Genomic DNA, 19352 nt, shown 5'->3' with positions numbered 1-19352 from the left:
CATCACTCACTAACCAATCACTGCTGGCATGCAGGGACAAGAAAAGTTACTTTCAAAGGAAATGGTCCATTACTTTAATCGTGCTGATCATGATGTGATCATATGTTTTGGCCAGACTGATCTTGGATGTGACATTTCCCATGTGTTCCTCTTCTGCACTCTTCAGGACACGGGCTGATGAGGTTAATACTATTAAAATCAGTATCTTCAGATCACAATCAAACTTACCTTGAAGACGGGGGGAGATCGTTTTTCTGCGCTTACTTCCATTGGAGCCACATCTTCATTCTTAATCATACTGCTTGGTATAAGTGGAGTTATCAAGGCACTAGGAAGAATATTTACGTTGTCTGGATTACAACTGGTGGCATTCACTGCTGCAGTCACAAATAAAAAGAAAAGAAGGGAAATGACATGTGAACATCCACCATACAAAGCACGGTTTTCTAGTGGTGGCCTGCTTGCCATTTAACTTTTGAGCCCCGCCATAAGAGCTCGCATTCTCTTGTAAGATGCTAACATGCAAAGAAATCACTGCATCCATTTGGATACTTCAAGTAATCTTGGAGATTTACAGTAATATTAACGTTTTTACTTAATTCTTTATCTTTTTGGGCCAGGACAATCATCCACCGACTGCCTGGAAGTGCAAACAAATGATTAATACATCTTTCCACACAGTACAAATTTATTTTACTTCACTTTAGCTGCACAACTACTCTATTTTTTTAAATGTCTGTTTTCAGACAAGTGCATGAACAGAACACTCAATGAGTTCAGACAGTATTTTTATTCTGTTAAAGGACTAGCCAAGTGAAAACTTGATGTATCTGCGTGCCAGCTCTCTATCAAGAGCAAGCTGTTGTTTTGCCTTTACAGTGCCTGTATTTTTTTCTTTTTGAAGTAAAAAGGTGTCTCTTCTTGAAATGAATTAGATCTCTTCAGTTTTGATTTTTCCTGATCCAGGTAAAAAAACATATTACATAACATATCTGAGATCTTTGCTGTAAGTAAAATTAGCTTCCTTGATTTAAAATACTGCTGAAAGTGTTTGGGCTTAAAATGAACCAATGGAAAAACCTATAAAAATACATATAGATCTGTGGGTTTTAAGTAAATTAAAGAATTCTCTTCAACATACAGTAAGAAATCTCCATGCCTTAAACAGATTTAAATCTTACAATAACATGGCAGTAAAATTTCTGCAAATTTGTATCAACAGTATGCTATGTCCTTGGTCACAGTCCTTGTGTGCTTATTCTATGTACAACCAACATTCTCTCCTGAAATGTCATTTTTTTGTCTTCGGTAATAAATTCTCAGCCATCAGTATGCCAACAGTCGTCAGTACACAAAGAGCCAAATAAACTCTTTCCCTCCTCCTACTAACTCGCATATTTGGAACAGCCCCAAAATACAGGCCACGTGATGTGACGTGCTGGGCTGTACTTCTGGCAGGGACTGCAATTTGAGTGAAAAACTCAACTACGCCAACTTCAGGACAGCCAGGCATACACAGCGGTCAGTATTTTTCTATACCTTAGTCACGACTGACAATTTTTTCTCTTTTACATGCTTAATCCTGTCATGTTAAACAGAAATGATAAAAATTTACATATAAATAATTAAAAAATCCTGATGCTACACAGATTAGTTGCTAGCAATGGTGTGTTGGTTCACAGTGACACACCTGGTTGGAAGGATGAGAAAAAGAAATGAGATTAAGAATGAAAAAGGAATGACAGAATGAAAGAAAAAGGTCCTGTGCAGGACCTTGGCAACAGATTATTCCATTTGTCCAGGGCTGCAGTAAATGATGCCACCTAAACTATGAATTCTATGATGTTGCTCCCAGTGAAGAGAAACTGGAAAAAAGCAGCATCCCAGTGGATCCCACCTGCTCTTTATCATTTCAGAAGAGTGGTGAAGGATAACCTGGGACTTATGCAGAGACAAAGTACATAACGCAGACAAAATTGCCTGACCTCAGGTTCACGTTCAGCCTGAAGCAGAATAGGAACAGGAATGAGTCGACCAAAAAGCTAGCTGGCAGAAAATCCACACAAGAAAATTAAGTTTCTACCACAAATTAAATACAAGGACACAAACCAATACGAAGAGCACACTGTTCTTATGAAGAGCAGATGTTCTCCTGAAGCAGTTGGTATCTTGCCTTGGCTAAGCCTCCACACTAGATTAGATACGTGTCAGGCTTGCCCTGATACATCAGTTATTATTATCCTTATCTTTTTAATCTTGCTACTAAGAAGTTTTACCAGTACTTTTATCAGCTTGCTTCAATGCCCTACATGTTTTTGCAAATTTCTCCCTGAATATTCTCTGCAGGTTTAAACTCATCGTATCTTGTATTATCCTCCCGAACAAGTTGTAAAGTCAACTTGTAAATATATCCCCTGCCAAGGCCCAATATACAACTATTAACTTTAAACATGAGCTTCATGATTTTAACCTGAAGCTATGGATTCCTATCAAACTTGTGATCACGTTGTTAATTTGCTTACCTTTCAACCTGCTTTCACCAGAGCAGGCTATGGAAATTTCCATTAATCTCTGTACACCTCCATAGTTTTAACAACCAACTCAGAAACATTTCCTTCCTTTATTTCAGTATAGGAAGGATCAATTCACTTCACTTAAAATCCAGGCAAGCCAAAAAGCTGCTCCCTTAGAACAAAATAACAACCTTTCCATGGACAAAATGCAAATCTCAGAATTGCACTGAAAGCAATCCTAAAATCACTGGACAGCCTTTACTCTGTCTCTGCTACTACCGTAGCTTTATAACTTCAAGGAAAAATGACAAGTATGTTAGGGTTTTTCACTGCTGAGTTTTTATTTTTTCCCTTTCACTTTTTTTTGGCTTAAATTAACACAACAGAGATTTGAAATGCTTTGTATTAACAGCCATATTAGGTTTCTCTCCGTTTAATATTCTTGCAAAGAAAGAAGACTGAAATGCAGGGCCCAAGGCACAAAAAAACAAACCATTTTTAAAAAATTATTTTTGCCGAGTTTTTGCTCTGCACTATCTCACGTTACAATATACTTAAAGGAATATGGTTATGAAGCAAAATATTCTGGATTTGAAATCAAACATTAGTGTAAGAATATGGCCAGATTTTATGAGCACATATTTATCCCCACAGGACAGCTGATTCATTCCTGCAAAATTTGAGTAGGAATTTATAGTTAAATTATTAACAATAATGATAAGAATCAATTTAGTACCTTTTATAGCCTCTTCAAAAGAACAATGTTGGGCTGGGCTGGAGATTTCCTTCTTCACTTTAACATTCAGGGTACCAGCTGCTGAGGGAAAACACATTGAAAACTTCCTTATGCTAAAACAGCAAACAAGCAAAAAAATCCAAAACTCAAAGCAAACTAAAATAGTTACTTATACCTTAAAGTAACTAAAGCTCTTTGAAAACACCAGAAACAACCTTTTTTGTGAATACACCAGTAATTCTAGCGCCCACGATATCATTCATTTTCACTGCCAAAAATGAAAAAGCCAGTCAGCTATTGCACCGTACGTTGTAATACAGATAAATAAATACAAATACACGATGCAGTCAAACTGCAGCATTCCTTGGGATAAAGCTTGGTGCTAGTTTTTCTTGTATTCGGTGCCCAGTATGTAGCTTATCTACTATTTTTCCTTACACAGCTTCATTTTGAACTTCCTAGTAGAAATGTCTAAGAACAGCAGCCTACGCGCAGCTGAAACTTGAGCTACTTGTCAGATAAATGAATAATGAAATCTAAGGGCTTGGCTCTCCTCAGCAGAGCAAATCTCAACAAGAGGAGTTCAAAAACATCCGTATTACCTAACATTTATATTATTTACGGTCTAGACACTGTGCAATCAGGAACAAAAGGTTTAGCAGGTAAAACTGTCCGTTCCTTCCCCCCGTTTCCTATTTTACATACATGTATCTGGAGTGTATGTAAATGGCTGCACATCGTGTGATCGGCCAGCATTGGTCACCACATAGATTCCCACAGAAACAGCTGAGGTTATTTGCTGGTCATGATATGGTGGCACCTTCACAATAAGGTGATTCTGCAATGCAAAAATAATAAATAAAATCATATTAGAAAACTTATTTCATTATTATTAATTATATCTACATCCATCAAAACACAGAAACAGCCTACTAAAACACTAGAAAAATGGGGAAACACGGTCAAGTTACAGGTTCAGCAAAGTCAGTTGGCAGCAGTTCTTGTGCTACAACAGAGATTTGAATATTCTGCCCACATGATGCTCAGGCAACTTACAGCTCAACTGAAATGTGCAGAAAGGAAAAGCATATATATAAAGTCCAGTACTTTCAACAGAAACTTATGCCTAACATGCCTGAATGAACTGCGATCCCTCTGCCATAACACTCTGCTGGAATCAGATACTTCACTGTTCTGCTGAATCAGACCTTTGTATTCGGTGTGGACAGAGGATGCAGTCTCATGTTACACTTAAGCAGATTTAACACTGAGCAGACACCAAAAATATGCTTGCAATCATTCAAGAGTGATAGCGCTGAGTGAACTATAGGCTGTCTACTCCCCCACTACCTGTCCATCCACTAGAAAAGGAAAACACGAAGCAAAGGAAAATGGAGCACTGCCTTCAGAGGTGGGAGCACATCTGTCAGGCATCGTGCACATTCAATAACTTCTCTAATTTCAGTCTGATAATCCATAAAGACACTCAGTTGTGTGAAAAAGAATGAACAAATATTCTGAAAAACATTTCAAAGTGGACCCAAAATTCAGCTGAGTGTAAAGACTATGGTGTACATACAGTATATTCCCACCCAATAGCAATCTCATAGGAAATATACCAGAAAAAAAAAGTATTAGGCCTTTTCATTAAATTGCACATAAGGGCAAATGCTCACCCACAAAGTTCATATACCACACTCCTCCTGTGGTATCTACGTTCCCAATTAGAAACTAAACAATTCTACTTGCATAGAGCTGACTGACAACAACGATAGCCTACCAGACTCACTGAAGAACTCATCTGAAGGAGTGTTATTTATAGAAATGCACAGGAAGAGGGGAAGGCTTTAACAATTTTCCTTTGGAAAGAGTCAGAACTAGTCAGCCACCGGGTAAATCAGGAAGCCTGTAACACCACCCTTTATTTTCAATAGAACTGCAGGTTGTATTGTCTAAGTGGCTTTAACGTAGCTTCTATTTCAAAGATGACACTTCTGGACATCAGATTTTAAAGCCTGATCTTCACAAAAGTGCTACTTTCATGCTGGAATAGCATGTTGCCTTATTCCAGCTGACACAAGGCTATACAAGAAGTACTTCTGCACACTACCTGGGGATGCTTTACTTCAGACAGATTTTAATTAGAATCTGTGCATGTCAGCTTCCAAAGTACACGTTGATCGGTCATACACACAGAATGTCACTCATCCAAAAAGTTCAGTCGGGCCGGCTGCCAACTGCCTCCTACCTCTTTTCTTCCACGCGGTAGTTCTATACCAGTTTAGGCACTTAATGAACACATTGCTTTTTTTTTGTTCTATTTTTTAATAAACTGAAAAACAGTATCATGTAAAAAAAAAAAAAAACAAAAAAGTACAGATCCAGCAGAATCGCATCTCTCATCTTTGAAAAGAGTGATGGACTGCAAAATAACAATCCCAAAAGAGAAGCTTGCTACTAGAGCAGAGAGGATGTCCCTCTAGAGAAGAAGTGTTTATTATCAGTTTAAAACAAAACTAGAAAAGTCTTTTTTTCCCTTTTCCTTCCTCAGTAGCACTGACTGAAAACAAAAACACTAGGTACATTTTCCATCTCTAATCAACGTGAGCCCCACACATGGTATTTTTAGCATAAGTGAAATCTTTCTGAACTCTTTTTCCTTGCATTTTATGCATGGTAAACCATTGCTCCTGGCCAACAGTTGCCAAGACACTGATATAAAACCTAACTATCAGATCTTGATGATATCAAAAAGGAGTCTTTTCCGGTATTTATAAAAGAGCAAAATAGTAATTTAGAAAAACAAAATAAAAGTAATAATCAGAAGTACCTGATGAAATAATTCCATGTCTATTTCAGCTTCTGCCTTCCAAGAATTTTCATCTAAATGAAAGTTAAAAAGCATAATTTATTGCATATCCATATAAAGCAATTTATTTTAGTGCCTTTGATTCAGCTTCTCAGTTTGCTCCCTACAGCTAAACTGTATGAAACAACATAAACCCAAACATGCTCTCTTCATCACCCCAAGCTGGTATGGCTTTCACACTAACCAGAAACGTTCTCTTGGAAAATCACTTTTGTTCCTTTTAGAAAGTTCTTGCCAATCAGAAAAACTTCCTCTTCACCCTTCACCGAACAACTGTGCAGACTTTTCTTTAGGATCTCTGGAACTCCTGCTGGTTGAGCTGCAATTGAAAAAACACATAGCTTGAAATCCAAGAAAATATTAACATCCAAAACAAAGAGCTTTCACTGACAGGATTACAACTTACTTCTGTCACTTACAGGAAAGAATAAAATAATACCTAAATGTCTTCCTTTGCTTTATGATTTGTGACCAAAAACAAAAGTATATATATATGCATATATATCTCACTTCTTTGCTAAATGTAACAACATAAATGCATAAAATCAAAGAATACCACCACAAAAAAAGAAAAAAAAAAAAAACTGAAAAGAACAATTTAGCAAAAAATGTCAGGAGGAAGAAAAAAATGAGGGACAGGAACACCTCAAGCTGATCTTTCAAGAAGACCGCCCCAAAATGTCAAAATAATGCCTAAAGCATAAAACGTGGCCAAAGAGAGCAGGAGAGTCTGCCTGTGCATCAGCAGTGACATTCCTTTGGTTGGGCAAAGGGATTCTTGGTGAGAGCAGTGCACTGGGAGAGTCAGGCTGCACATGCAGCACAGCTGTTAATCAGCCTGTAGCTGAATATATAAAACCATATAAATACCTATGGATACATATACAATCATATAAATGTTATATATATAATTGCCTGCTGCCCACAGCACTGTGGTATCTGATGTGCTTTTAATCATCCCCTTACAATCTGTCCTTTCACTGGCAGCAAAGCTGCAGTTTCTGAGGAGTTGAATAGGAGCCCTGATACAACAGGTATTGACTGTGAAAAAAATATCAAGAAAAGCAGCCTCAGATGTACCATGGCCTCCTCTGATTTCATTTTCCATGGCGTTCATTGCAACCTGAACAGTCAATGCAGCCATCTGTGCTCAGTGCTAAACAGAGCATTTTAATAAATAGCTATAAAAGGTTTCATTCTTCCACTGAACCAGAACAGATCCCCCCTCTGGGCTCAATGTACTCCCACATCTGGGACGAGCCATGCTGACTAACTTATTACAAGTAATTTCTATCACTGAAAGCTGGCAGATGAAAGTGACAGTACAGAAGGGATTAAAACCTGTAGCAAAAAAGTCATTATCAGTTCAAAGCAATCATGACACAAGTTCTTGTCTCTTGAAAGGCAAAAAATCATTTAATAAGAGATTAGGCAATTTGTAACTACTTTTAAATACTAGTCAGCCATTCAACACCCCCCTCCAAATAAAAATAATCCATCTGATTTTAGCCACAGCAACTCAAATAATCACAGACCAACATTGTGGTCCCCCCACACTTCAATCACACTAAAATCCAGAGTCCTCTAATAGCAAATCTTTAATTTTGATACTTACTGCACAGAATTGGGGAAGAAGGCGTCTGGAGAGTCAAAGTTGAACCATCTTTGCGAGTGATGTTAACACGAAATACCAGCCTGGCACGTGTGCTTTTTTTCTTGGAACCAGCAATCCCTATCCTAGCTTCAACATCAGCATTTCTCAGCTTCAGTATTCCCACACAATCAACCCTAATGACACAAAGTAGTTGAGAGTTTAATAGAGTTTAATAAATTCATCCTCTTTTAAAATATTTTGACTAATCGATTAAACAAGCCACAAAAAAGTCAGAACTCTTGAAGTAGAAATATTATTAGATTAGTCACATGAAATCTCTGCATAACCTCTCATTATATAGTCCTGCCCTCGATTCATCCCTACTTAATTTGGATGCTGAATCATGGGAGGAAGGAATGTGAATGAACTATGAATAAAAAAGAAAATGTAACATAATAAAATTATTCTGGTAAGCGTTCAATTTACCACTACAGATCTTTACTCTTCCATTCCTCTGCGTTTGCAGGGTTACTACTACAAAACGTTCTGGACAACAGCTAGGGAATGGAGATAAGTGTGATAAGGGAATTAATCACACATAAGAAGCAGACACTGTAAATTGAAGAAATGCTTCTGTTGACATCAAGACAAGTTTCTTAAGTGACAGCTTTCAAGCACAACCACATATTGCTTTGAAAGAAAAAAAAAAGAAAAAAGACATTCTACTGAAAAACATACTTGAGAAGATCACGCCTTTTCTATAACTTAAAATACATGTGAAAAGCTTTTAGGGGAATCACTTCTATCTGAAATTTCTTGTGAGATCTAAACCACACAGACACAAGAGGCCATTTGCTCAAAAATCTGCTACACTTGACAAGGGTCACTGGACTGGGCTTATCCCTTTCGAGCAACAGCCATACACTGTTTAAATGCATCTGAAAACCTGTTGTATCCAAGACGTTGTCTATATTTGAGCAGATTGCTCTGTGAAGATAGGAAAGCACTAGGCTTTCATGACAAAGGACTGTCTGATAGGAATGGCAGTAATGGAACAAAGAGAGATGAGAAACCTCAGAATTTAGCCTCCAAAATCCCCAACCTTTCTGGGCCCTAAAAGGATCTGAAGATCCCAGTGTTTGCCATCCCTCTTTTCTGCTTAGCCATTTCATACTTGCTAAGAGAGACAATCAATGGAAGCAGTGACATCATAATTCAGGTAATGCTTGAATATGTTCATTATTCTTTAAACAGTACATAAAACTCTAATATAACAAAGTTCATTGAAAAAGCTATAGAAAAGGATGAGATTAAGCATAATAAACTGAGAACATGGATTTAGAAGTTTATTATTCATGTAGCTTCACTAAGAGCCTGACTTGCTGAGATACTAAACAACCCAACTGAAAGAGAAAGGCCAGTTTCTGAAAATAAGCTAATAAATTAAAATATATAATTAAAATAGCTACTCACGCGAGTGTCATATTGTTGCTAGGGTCCAGTCCAACCTCAATAACAGTAGTCCCCTCAATATCCACTTCTTTACAGGGAGTAGTGTTTCGCCCAGTAACTCTGCAGGCCTGGTAGAACCCGTGTGGTTTCACTCGGCCAGAGTCATTGCCCACGAATACCTGCAGCACCACCGGCTCGTTGTGACCTTCCAGCTGAAACACAGCGACACAAATCATATTTTGACTGACCAGCAATGGCTTTTAATTAAAATCAGGAATATTTTATGCAGCTGAACTTGAAGCAAACCTGCTCCTAGTGTTGCTGGAAACAATCCTCAGGGAAGCATGATTTTTTTAAAATCTAGTTTATAAACAAAAGGTAATTGATGTTTTTAACCTGTTGTCATTTGCTCATCTACTAAAAGACAAATAACTCATTTAACACATGGTTGAAATGAATATATATACACATATATATACATAGTTAATTTTGGAGTTCTTAGCTGGTTTGCAAAAAAATTAGAACTACTGCTAAGATCATAGTATGCCCCTCACGTCCAAAAGGAGCCACTAAGTTACAGCAGGTAGGTGGGATACTAGGAAGTATGAAACCAAGCAAACAAACAAAAAACTCTTGGCCTTTGTGTACTTGTTGTGTTTTTTTTCCCTACCCTCAGCTCAGATTTCCTGAAGATCCACTGACTCATTTTGACTGTCCAACTCAATTAGACTTATGTATGCAGGGTAGGAACTCGTCTGCCTACTGGTAAAGCAAGCTTGGGCTTCCAGGCATTCAGTAACATGAAACTCTTCCAAACAGAAAATTTTCTCTGACGGGTGCTAAAGAGAACTGGAAAAGGAATTAAAAGGAAGTTCAGATGAACAAAGGCCCATTAAGAAAATCCACATAAATGAGCACTAAATCACCATAGCAACAGGAGAACATGAATGGATTCTTTTCTTAGGAAACTTTACTGGACTTCTGCATTACTGAAGGGGACTGAGTAAAGTGTTGGAGATGCTTGCAGTGCTGTTGAACTGGACTTCAGAGATAAGTATATTTCTATACTCTGTCTGCACAAATTATTAAGGCTTGCATTGAAAACAAGTGGTCCTTTGTCGACCTGATAAATGAGCCTGGTCTGAACTGCTTTGCTGCTCTCTCAAAGTAGAGTAACTAAGATAAAGTATTAGAGGAAATGTTTTTGTTTGTTTGTTTTTTGGTATGGTAACAAAAATGTGGTTGTCTGCTTGCTTTGCCTGCTGGCCAGAATCCTCGCAGTACAGCCAGGATGCTATTTGCCTTATTTCCAAGGAGCACGCAATGCTGGCCTGTATTCATTTTGGTGCCCACTGTCACAATCATACTGCCGTCAGTGCAACTTCTGTGATATTTGACATCAGTTCTTCTGCTTCTCTCCAAGTACAGCATTACAGCAGGACCCTGCAAATTCACATTCTGTACATCAGCAGACAAACTGTGAATGTTCTCCCTCTTGGGCTGGAATGTGAAAGACCTGTCTGTAACCTTCTTCCTTATGTTTCTCCTCCACCTGTAGCTCTTCCTCTTCATCTGGGCTTTGGTCCTCATCCCCTGAGGAACTCACAGCAACGCCCTCCTCAGCAACCTAGCAAGCCTGATCATAAGCAACTTTTCCCCTCTTTGAGTAAGGCAAATTATATCATTTCCCCTTGAATAAAGCAAGACAGAGAAAGAAACAATGCTTGCTGGAGAGATCAGCTATGCAGGGCCTCCTGAACTGCTGACTGCATCTTCTCTTATCCAGATCTTTGCCCTTGATCAGGATTAAGGGCATCATTCAGGCCTCTGTGCCGTGCATCCCTACCTCAGAGCAAGTGACCAACACCCCCTAAACTTACAGGTACCAAAGTCCATACAGGAAATAGGCTGCATGTGTTAAGCACGCATATGACTGCTTCCTTTTTTCTTCCCCCATTCCCCAGTTCCACTAATCCACACGTGCTTCACTCTGCTGCTAACTGTGTGAGCAGTGAGATCCATAACGTACACCTCAGTTAACAGATCTTTGTGACTCTGCTTGAAAAGCAGGTACTGAGTATGTGGATTCTGATACTTCTCATTTAAAAAAACAAACACCTTTTAGATGTCTTTTGGAACAAAACCTAGTTTTATGTTCTTACCAGTAAGACACAATGACAACCCACTGTTATCAGCAATTGAACAGTTACAGCAGTTTGCTCTCCTACTTCTGTATGCCTCAAGTGTCTACCTCTTCACACACAGTTCATCTAATTGTGAGTCTCACAGGACATGCATCACAGATGAGGTATCATTGCCATGACATAACATTTCCTGCCTCCTGTAATTGTGTGATGCAGACAGATGTCTTTGTATCCGAAAGAAGAGAGACAGTACAGTTCTACAGCCTTTGCAGTAAAGAGATTGCAAGGTCTCCTCCCCTTCCTCTAAAAGTAGAAATTCGAGGTCTTATCTGAACTGAACCAGTTCCCATTCTGCTAAAGTATGGCTTGGAAAGGAATCCCCGTATCACCCGAAACTAAACAGCCTACCTTTACAGTTGGAAAACCTTGCTGTGTCCGGTCTTTCACCGAGCCTCGGCTGCCTTCAGTCAGGTAACGAGCCCTGTGCTGGGTTTCCGGCTGTACCACTATCTTCAGCTCCTTCCCCTCACTTTTAGTTGGATACTGACCACACAACATTGGGGTCTTCTTCCCTCCAGCTCCTTTCTGGCTCTCTGGTGCTCTGAGAAGTCAAAGCAGACCATTAAAGATGTTATGAGCAGCTCCTCAATGAAAACAAATGAAATCACAGCAAAGCTACAAAAGTAAGGAGTGTGTATTAATGTACAGAAGATGCATGGTTGAGAGCAAACATGGGAATTCTCTTTCTGACAGAGGAGGAAACCTGCAGGATGAAGAGGAATGGTGCTTCCCTGCCTCTTCCATCCAGTGCAACTGCTTTTCATAGCATAAACATAAAGGAAGGGAAAAGCAATTAGCATTAAACTGCATTAACAAATAGAAGGCTTATAACCTGCTGTTCTCAAAGTATACGATACGGCTTGGCATTATTGGAACAAACTGCTTCACTTCTGTTAAAAATATACGTATGTACACACACATGCCGAATGGATTTAAGGTTAAATGATACTTCTTTAAACAGGAAAACAGCCTCATGCCTGTCTCCTCCTGAACATGTACATCCATGCAAACTCAAATACCAGTTTCTGTCAAAATTCATAAATTTATGTTAAAAACAGATTTGTTCTTGTAAAAGGCTCTGACAAAATTGCACAAATTTTAGAGCTGCAGTATATGCAAGAAGACTCTTTCCTTCCAGGTGCACACCTCAAGATGTACTGTACTTGTGATCAGTTCCATAATTAAAAGCTGAATAAAGAAGCCCTCCAAAGTATAGCGTTACGTGGTCAATTCTTTAAAGCACAAGGGAAGGTAACGCTTGATGCTGTACAGAGCAGGTTTCTGTAATTATCCTGAAGTCCATCAAACCCATCTAACATTAACAAATGTAAACATGTCACAGCAAACAGGACAGGCAGAAAGAGCTCAATGAGCTTATGCAGAACGTAAATTCATTATTTTTCTTTTTGAACTACCAAAAAGTAGCTTTTAACTGTTAAAGAGTGAAAAAAAAGCAGTTTTAAATCACAGTTGTGATCTGCTAAAAAACAAAACAATAAAAAAGAATCCTGTTTCAATGTGCAACATGCAGAACTTATCCAGGTCCCAGCTGCCATGCTCTTACTTCCACTAAACCTTCCAAAGTTTTAACACAAGTAAGACAGAGCTGTGGTGTATGTTGGTGAGCTGTTACGAGGCTCGTGCTGTGCTTGAATTTCATTTTTCTCCCTGTTCCTGAGGGCTACCTGTGTCAGCACCCAGCGAGCCTACTGCTCACACTGCTCGCGGCCTCAGGCTCGTCTCACAGCCACGTAGAGGTGCTGGGGCAGTCTGAGGTTATAAAACCTGCACTAACCATGTCACGAAGTCCTGATTACTCAGCAGCCATAGTCAAGGTTAACAGGCTGGTTGAGAAAAAAAAGCCACATAAAAATATGCCGTATTTTAGGAAAATAAAAGGGAGATGTCTTCTTCAACTAGCACATACAAAACCTGCAATACACTCAATGAACTGCAATTACCACCACGATGCTCTTTGCTTCTGTACAAGTCAGGCAAAAGCAGTGCTTGAATTTAGGCCTGTTAGGTTATCGCTTTCCCTGTACTTCCTGTCAGGACATTACTCCAACGGACCAGTAATTAAGAGGAATACATTTACAAACTTTCAGTCCATGCCTTCTCTTTGTTCATATTCAGAATTTTAAATGACTTGACTAAAGTCTATCAGCATCCCACAGGGGATCTGAAAAGGAATTGCTAGGATTAACTTCAGCCACAGCCACACAGCCCCGGTACTCAGACCCGTGCTTCCTTCGCCTCAACCAGGCAGGCTGCGACTGCAATTTCACTGAATTAATGCAGCAGGTGGGTTGCATATTCTGACCTCCTCATACCTGGGAATTGCAGTTAAGTAAATTAATACGGAGGACTAAAGTACAAAATTTTGAAGGGTAAAGTCAGAGAGGCATCCATTAAAATGAAATTCCCTTTTAACACTCAAAATACAGTTTTACCAGAGGGACATTGACGCTTTGGCCTCTCCAGCACATCCTTCTGCTTTCCTGAAATTACTTCACTCTTAAAACCCAAGTTTGTTGTCAACACACTGACATTTTACACATTGTAGTATTTATCTAAAGAGATGACACCTAAAAACTATTTGGAAACTCTTCCCTTCAGAAACTTGAGGGAATTGTTGTTTTCAGTCAGACTAGATGAACATGAAAGTAATTTTAAAGACTTCACCAGAATTTCTCAGTGCTTCCTTCTCAAATTATGAGGATTTATCATTTACACATCCTTTTAATTTAGTCAAAATACAATTATAGTAGCCATGCCCATGCAAATAGTAAAAATATTTCTCTCACACACACCCCTTTATTTATTAGCTTAATTGTTACCAGACAATGTCTCCTCAAAGCTAGCACTTCCTTTCTAGAACAGAAACTCAAATGGCAAAACCCGTGATTCTATTAAAATAGATTTCATGAGTTAACTTTTGTCTGGTCCTGCAATTCATCGCGGCTGTTCCAAGTGGAGGCTTGAAAGTGAAAGCGAGACCAAGCATGACTGAAAGCTGAGAATCTTTGCTCTAAATCAATTCATCTGTTTTTAAAAGGCTTTCAGAAATGCTAAGGGTTTCCACACGAATAAATTCTTTTTTCTATCTCTGAAAGCCAACTACAAGTCTCTTTTAAGACAAACTATTTCCGCTTCACAAATTACCAAGTGTTCTTTCCTTGCTTTTTTCTTAAAGCCAGAAGTGAATGACCTTGCTTGGCTGAACTCCATCAGGCTGCAAAATTTAACAAAAATTTAAGTGACGCTACCATAACCTGGAGCGGTCTGTGATCTAGAGTTGTAACACTGAATTTCTATATTCTAACTATAGAACTAGCTTTTCTAATATCTTAGATATTTCTTATTGCAAAGCTCTTATTTAAAAGGACAATTCTATTACATAGGATTCTGCTGTCGTTCAATCTAGCCTGTATATGAGACATTACACAAATGCTTATCTAACCCCGTGTTCATCGAATCCTAACGCCAGCACTGCACTGTTCATTGTGCATTGTGCCCCTGATATTTTGGGGAGTATTATAATCTTGTGATGTTTTAGATTGAGACCACATATACTGTTCCCAAGTTTACTAGATCTCCCATTTATGTCCAGAATCACAGAATTCTTGCCTCCCAATAGTTTCCTCCCTTTGTAACTGAGGGACTGAACTCCTTTGTGCTTGCTGGAAGCAGCTTCCTCGTTCCAAGCAAACATGTTAGTTTGCTTCCTAGGTTCTACCCAGAACAAATGTTTTACATCATTAAAATTTTCAGCTGCCAAAATAAGAGATGCTGGGCAACTTCAGTCAAGCTTAGAGCATTTGCTGTAAAGACAATTAAAACAAAAGATGAAGAAATAAAAACCCACCCAATTGTTGCTGTACGGGTTTGAGAGGAGGAGCAGGGATAGTACCAACTCTTTGTTACCAGCTAGCTCCATCTTTCCAAATGAGGTACCTAATAGAGCAGGAAGCAGCAGCACACTCTGGAGAGTTTCTCAGAATCACCTCACAGTGAAATTTTAAGTATGGAACTGCAATGACCCTGGGAATACAGACTCCAGGCTCTTTCCCTTTGGAATATGAGACATTCATACATAATCTCATTAGGCAAACTTTAATATTCACCATTACTGTGATTATTATCTGAACATACTACAAGCACATACATAAAAAGGGAAACAAAATAGCCCCCCCGAAAGAAAATAACCAAATCTATCCATTTGACCACCTTAAGAGTACTAAAAAAGCCAAAAGGTAAAAAATAAAATACAAAAATACATATAACCACACTACTATAAACTGATGGGTATTTTCTCTTCAAGCAGCTACTGAAATGCATTTAGTGAACAGTGTGAAGTGGGAGAGATGAGAGACCACCACCCAGGCGTGCCCACATACAGACACACGCATGCACACAACCCAGAAGCACAGAGAGAAACAGGATTAGAGATTTATTTCTGAAAAAATCAAATACAGATGTGAATTCACAAGAAAAAACAAAATTTGGTTCACCATATAGTCTTAACATTTTTATAAAAAAGTAAAGGATGCGTTAAATGATGAGAAATCTTAACAAGCCATTAACTTCTACTCCCATCACTCTCTCTATTTGACAAATAGAGAAAGAGACAAACAAGCAGGAAAAGTGCCTAGACTGAAATCCTCACATAAAATACTGCACAAACAGCAAGATTTAGGGTGCGTCCAGTCCACTTCTGCCTTTTTTTTTTTTTTTTTTTTTTTTCAGTACAATAACGTTTCCATTGTCTTTTTATACGGGGGATTGCACAATCTTTCAGGAATCTCACTTAATAATACAGCCAAGCTCATTGAGTCTGCGTCCAATTGTTACGGCAAAGTTTAGCTTTATCTTTAAAGATTAGCAAGTCTAGTGAGAACTTATCATGGGCTAGAACACAAAACGGAATGGCAGAGAAGGGGAGAGATTTATGTGAGAACCTGAGTAGAACACTTGGCGGGAAGGGAGTTTTATTAGTTTGGTTTTACATATGGCGATAGAAATTTATTAAAAAAATGCAGATACCAACCCATTTCCTGCTTTTGAGTTGCCTTTGCTGTCCGTGCTGAGCTGAGAAAGGACATAGTGAGGCGCTTTGGCACTGTCGGCATCAAATATATCCATGTTGGACTCTTCACAATCTCGGCGTTTGATCCCTGGCCTCTGCTTTGGGTTTCGTTTGCGTGATTTACGTGGCACCTCAGTGTTATCATTGTAGGAACTGGTACTCATGTTACTGAAGTTGGAGGGTGAATCCTCCATCCACATACTGCAGCTCTGTTCTGATTCCAATCCACACCCCTCATCCTGGCAGGACATCCGACTGTTGTCCAGCAAGTCCTCAGGTGGTGGCGAGATGTACAGGACTGTGTGTCTCTTCGGCGTTGACTGCTGCTGCTGGACTGTGTTACTGGTTAACTGCTTTTCACTTACCCCTCGGTTACTTACCCCCACGGCTGAGGAGCAGCTCTCCACTTGCATAGCCTTGCTGTCGGTGACTGAGGTAGAGTAAATGGTAGGACTGGAAGAGGTGGTAAAGGAGCTGCAAGCACCGCCCATGGAGGAAGAGGAAGGAGCTGAAGAAGCATCTGCGGTGTACAATTTAGAAGTAAATACAAGACACGTGGTTCTGTGTGTGCTGGCTATAGCAGTCCCATTGAAGTGAAGTGATTAATGAACCGATTGCTTTCCCCCAACGAATATTTGGAATTTGGTACGTTTTGGAATGTAAATGCTTAAAGCAGTATAGCCTAGCCAATACGGTACTTTGGAAATGTCCAAATATGACTGAATGCATTGTGCTGTAATCAACTTTTTTAAAACTTTAAGTTAATTCATAAAAATGGCTGCAAGTAAACAGAATTTTCATTGCCTCAGCTGGACTACTTATTTGTGTATAAGCCATTTCATCTAAAATAATGGAAGCCCCAATCAAAACGTTTATAATCCACATTCAATGCCAATTAAACCATTTATTATTGGATTTTTTTGTTTTGTTTTGAAAAGACGGGACTGTGCTTAGCCACGAAATATTAAAATAAGTTTCTAACCTATGAAGCAGAGAACTACAGGTCATTTTTAATGCAGACACTCCCTGCTTCAGAGGCAAATCCTGGAATAAAAATATGAGAAAATAAATGAGAAAAGAGCTGCTGATTATTCCATCATAAATGAGAAATAAAATATAAAATCAACTGAGTTGGTAGGCAAAATGGAACTGGTATCAGTCACTACGATAGAGCTGTTTACTTTGCAGGTTCAGAACACGGTTGAAATAGCTGTATTGGTGACATACTGACCCAAAACAACACGAAGTTTCTGTAATTTGACTCAGTCTCTGAGACTCTACATCAGCCTTCTCTCAGTCTTCATTAGCTGAGTCCCCTAAGCATACAGGGGCAGCCTGGGAGAGACCTCTAAAATAATTGATATTAAGCAGGGTGTATTAAACAACGGGATTGTGACCTCTCCAGAAGCCCCACAGATCAATCTGGTTTAAAATACGAAAGGCAGCTAATTGATTAAAACAAAACCCTGAAGATTTCTGAAAAGCAGCATAATCATTTCCACTGGAGAATCTTAATGGACAAATAGTTGAAAACGGAGGCTGAAATGTTAGAGAGGAAGTGGTAAGAAGGACAAACAGAGGTCTTAAATTTAAATCAGCTGTAGTGCACTAAGGAATAATTAAGTTTCATATACAGATTTTAACTTCCTAGGGGAGAGGCCACTTTACTACTGCACTGCTAACCACACCTTATGCAATCAACAAGAACTGTAGAAAGAATCTAATTTTGCAAACAATAGGCAATAATAGGTATGTTTGCTCAGCTAGTTACTGCTGTAGTGGAGGTAATACCTGCTATGATAAGAAACAAGATCCTTTCTTTTTTGTTGATTTTTTAAAATCCAAGTTATTATATAGAACTGTCACCTCTAAAAAGGTTTAGACATAGTTGAACTACCTTATCAAGTTTAAGCTACTTAAAAGTAACATAATAAAGTATATTCAGTATGATACAAATATTTAACTAGCAGCAAGATTCAGCAAACCTTCCTATCAACCAGTCTGCTTGTTATTAACAGGGGTTACCCATGGCTGATGACAAAGACTGCTTAAAAAGGTATTGGTTTCTTACAGCTTTGCTGTGCTAAATGAAATTAAAAGTAAACCTAAACTGTTTCAGAAAGGAGTCAAGTAAAATACAGCAGTCATTGCAGTTTATCAGAAATCTATTCTGCTTTCACCTGCATAAGAAGTCCCTTCCTCAAACCTCCCAGAGAGCCAGGAGCAGATGAATGATACCAGTTCCATTTTCCAGTTTGGTTTTTGGCAAATATAGTGGCTGAAATTGGAGAATTCAGTCACTTTGAACTGCATTCCAATTTAAAGGCAAATTTATCCTTTTTATATCATGCATTAATGCAATGCTTTTTTCAAAAACACTTACAGGATTGGCAAAAACTATTAAATCTAGATATTAATTTCAGTGACAATAGGAGCTGATTTGCAGCCACTTTGAGTTGAGATAGATCGTTGCTATTTGTGATGTTTACTTTTTTTTTTTTAATAGAATTAGTTTCCATTCATTAGAAAGAAATGCAAATATGCAACATGCATACAGCATATATGCTGCACGCAAATGTTTGTGACCTGAATACACGGAGCCCACAGCAGCGACGCTGCAGAGCTGGATTGCTGACTAGCAGCATTTCCCCTAGTTAAAAAAAAAAAACAATTCTATTTTTTTTAAACAGATGAAACTGAGCATCATGTACACGATGATGCAGTGTATGTGGATCTCATGTTTTCCTGTCTGTGACAAAGACTGACAAATAAATAATTACGTACGTTGAACCAGGTAGCAGGGCTCTAGAATTGGAAGACATTTCCTCCTCTACAGAGAGCTTAGTATCAAGGATTCTCTTTTTGCAGCAAATGCTGGAAAAGTTTTAGAAAGGT

At 38.7% G+C, this 19352-nt stretch overlaps 1 protein-coding gene across 7 annotated transcripts in view; it reads right to left on the bottom strand.

The window, feature by feature from the left end:
- The window catches only part of NFAT5 (nuclear factor of activated T cells 5), a 52613-nt gene that overhangs the window by 7831 nt on the left and 25430 nt on the right, over positions 1-19352 (bottom strand). For 4 of the 7 annotated variants that reach the window (XM_032195543.1, XM_032195545.1, XM_032195546.1 and 1 more), the window contains 10 exons: positions 17440-17501; positions 16419-16977; positions 11717-11909; positions 9186-9376; positions 7734-7906; positions 6303-6437; positions 6080-6132; positions 3955-4087; positions 3250-3330; positions 229-377 (listed from right to left, as the gene is read on the bottom strand). In XM_032195543.1, coding sequence (XP_032051434.1) covers positions 229-377; positions 3250-3330; positions 3955-4087; positions 6080-6132; positions 6303-6437; positions 7734-7906; positions 9186-9376; positions 11717-11909; positions 16419-16948 — 1638 coding nt within the window. In that variant the 5' untranslated portion in view covers positions 16949-16977; positions 17440-17501. The remainder of the gene's footprint in view (positions 1-228; positions 378-3249; positions 3331-3954; positions 4088-6079; positions 6133-6302; positions 6438-7733; positions 7907-9185; positions 9377-11716; positions 11910-16418; positions 16978-17439; positions 17502-19352) is intronic. The other 3 variants (XM_032195541.1, XM_032195547.1, XM_032195542.1) reach the window with 2 other exon arrangements.

Source organism: Aythya fuligula, chromosome 12, assembly GCF_009819795.1.
Source record: "Aythya fuligula isolate bAytFul2 chromosome 12, bAytFul2.pri, whole genome shotgun sequence".
NCBI lineage: Eukaryota > Metazoa > Chordata > Aves > Anseriformes > Anatidae > Aythya > Aythya fuligula.
The sequence above is the reverse complement of the archived record's forward strand: the minus strand, read 5'-3'. Positions and strand labels throughout refer to the sequence as shown.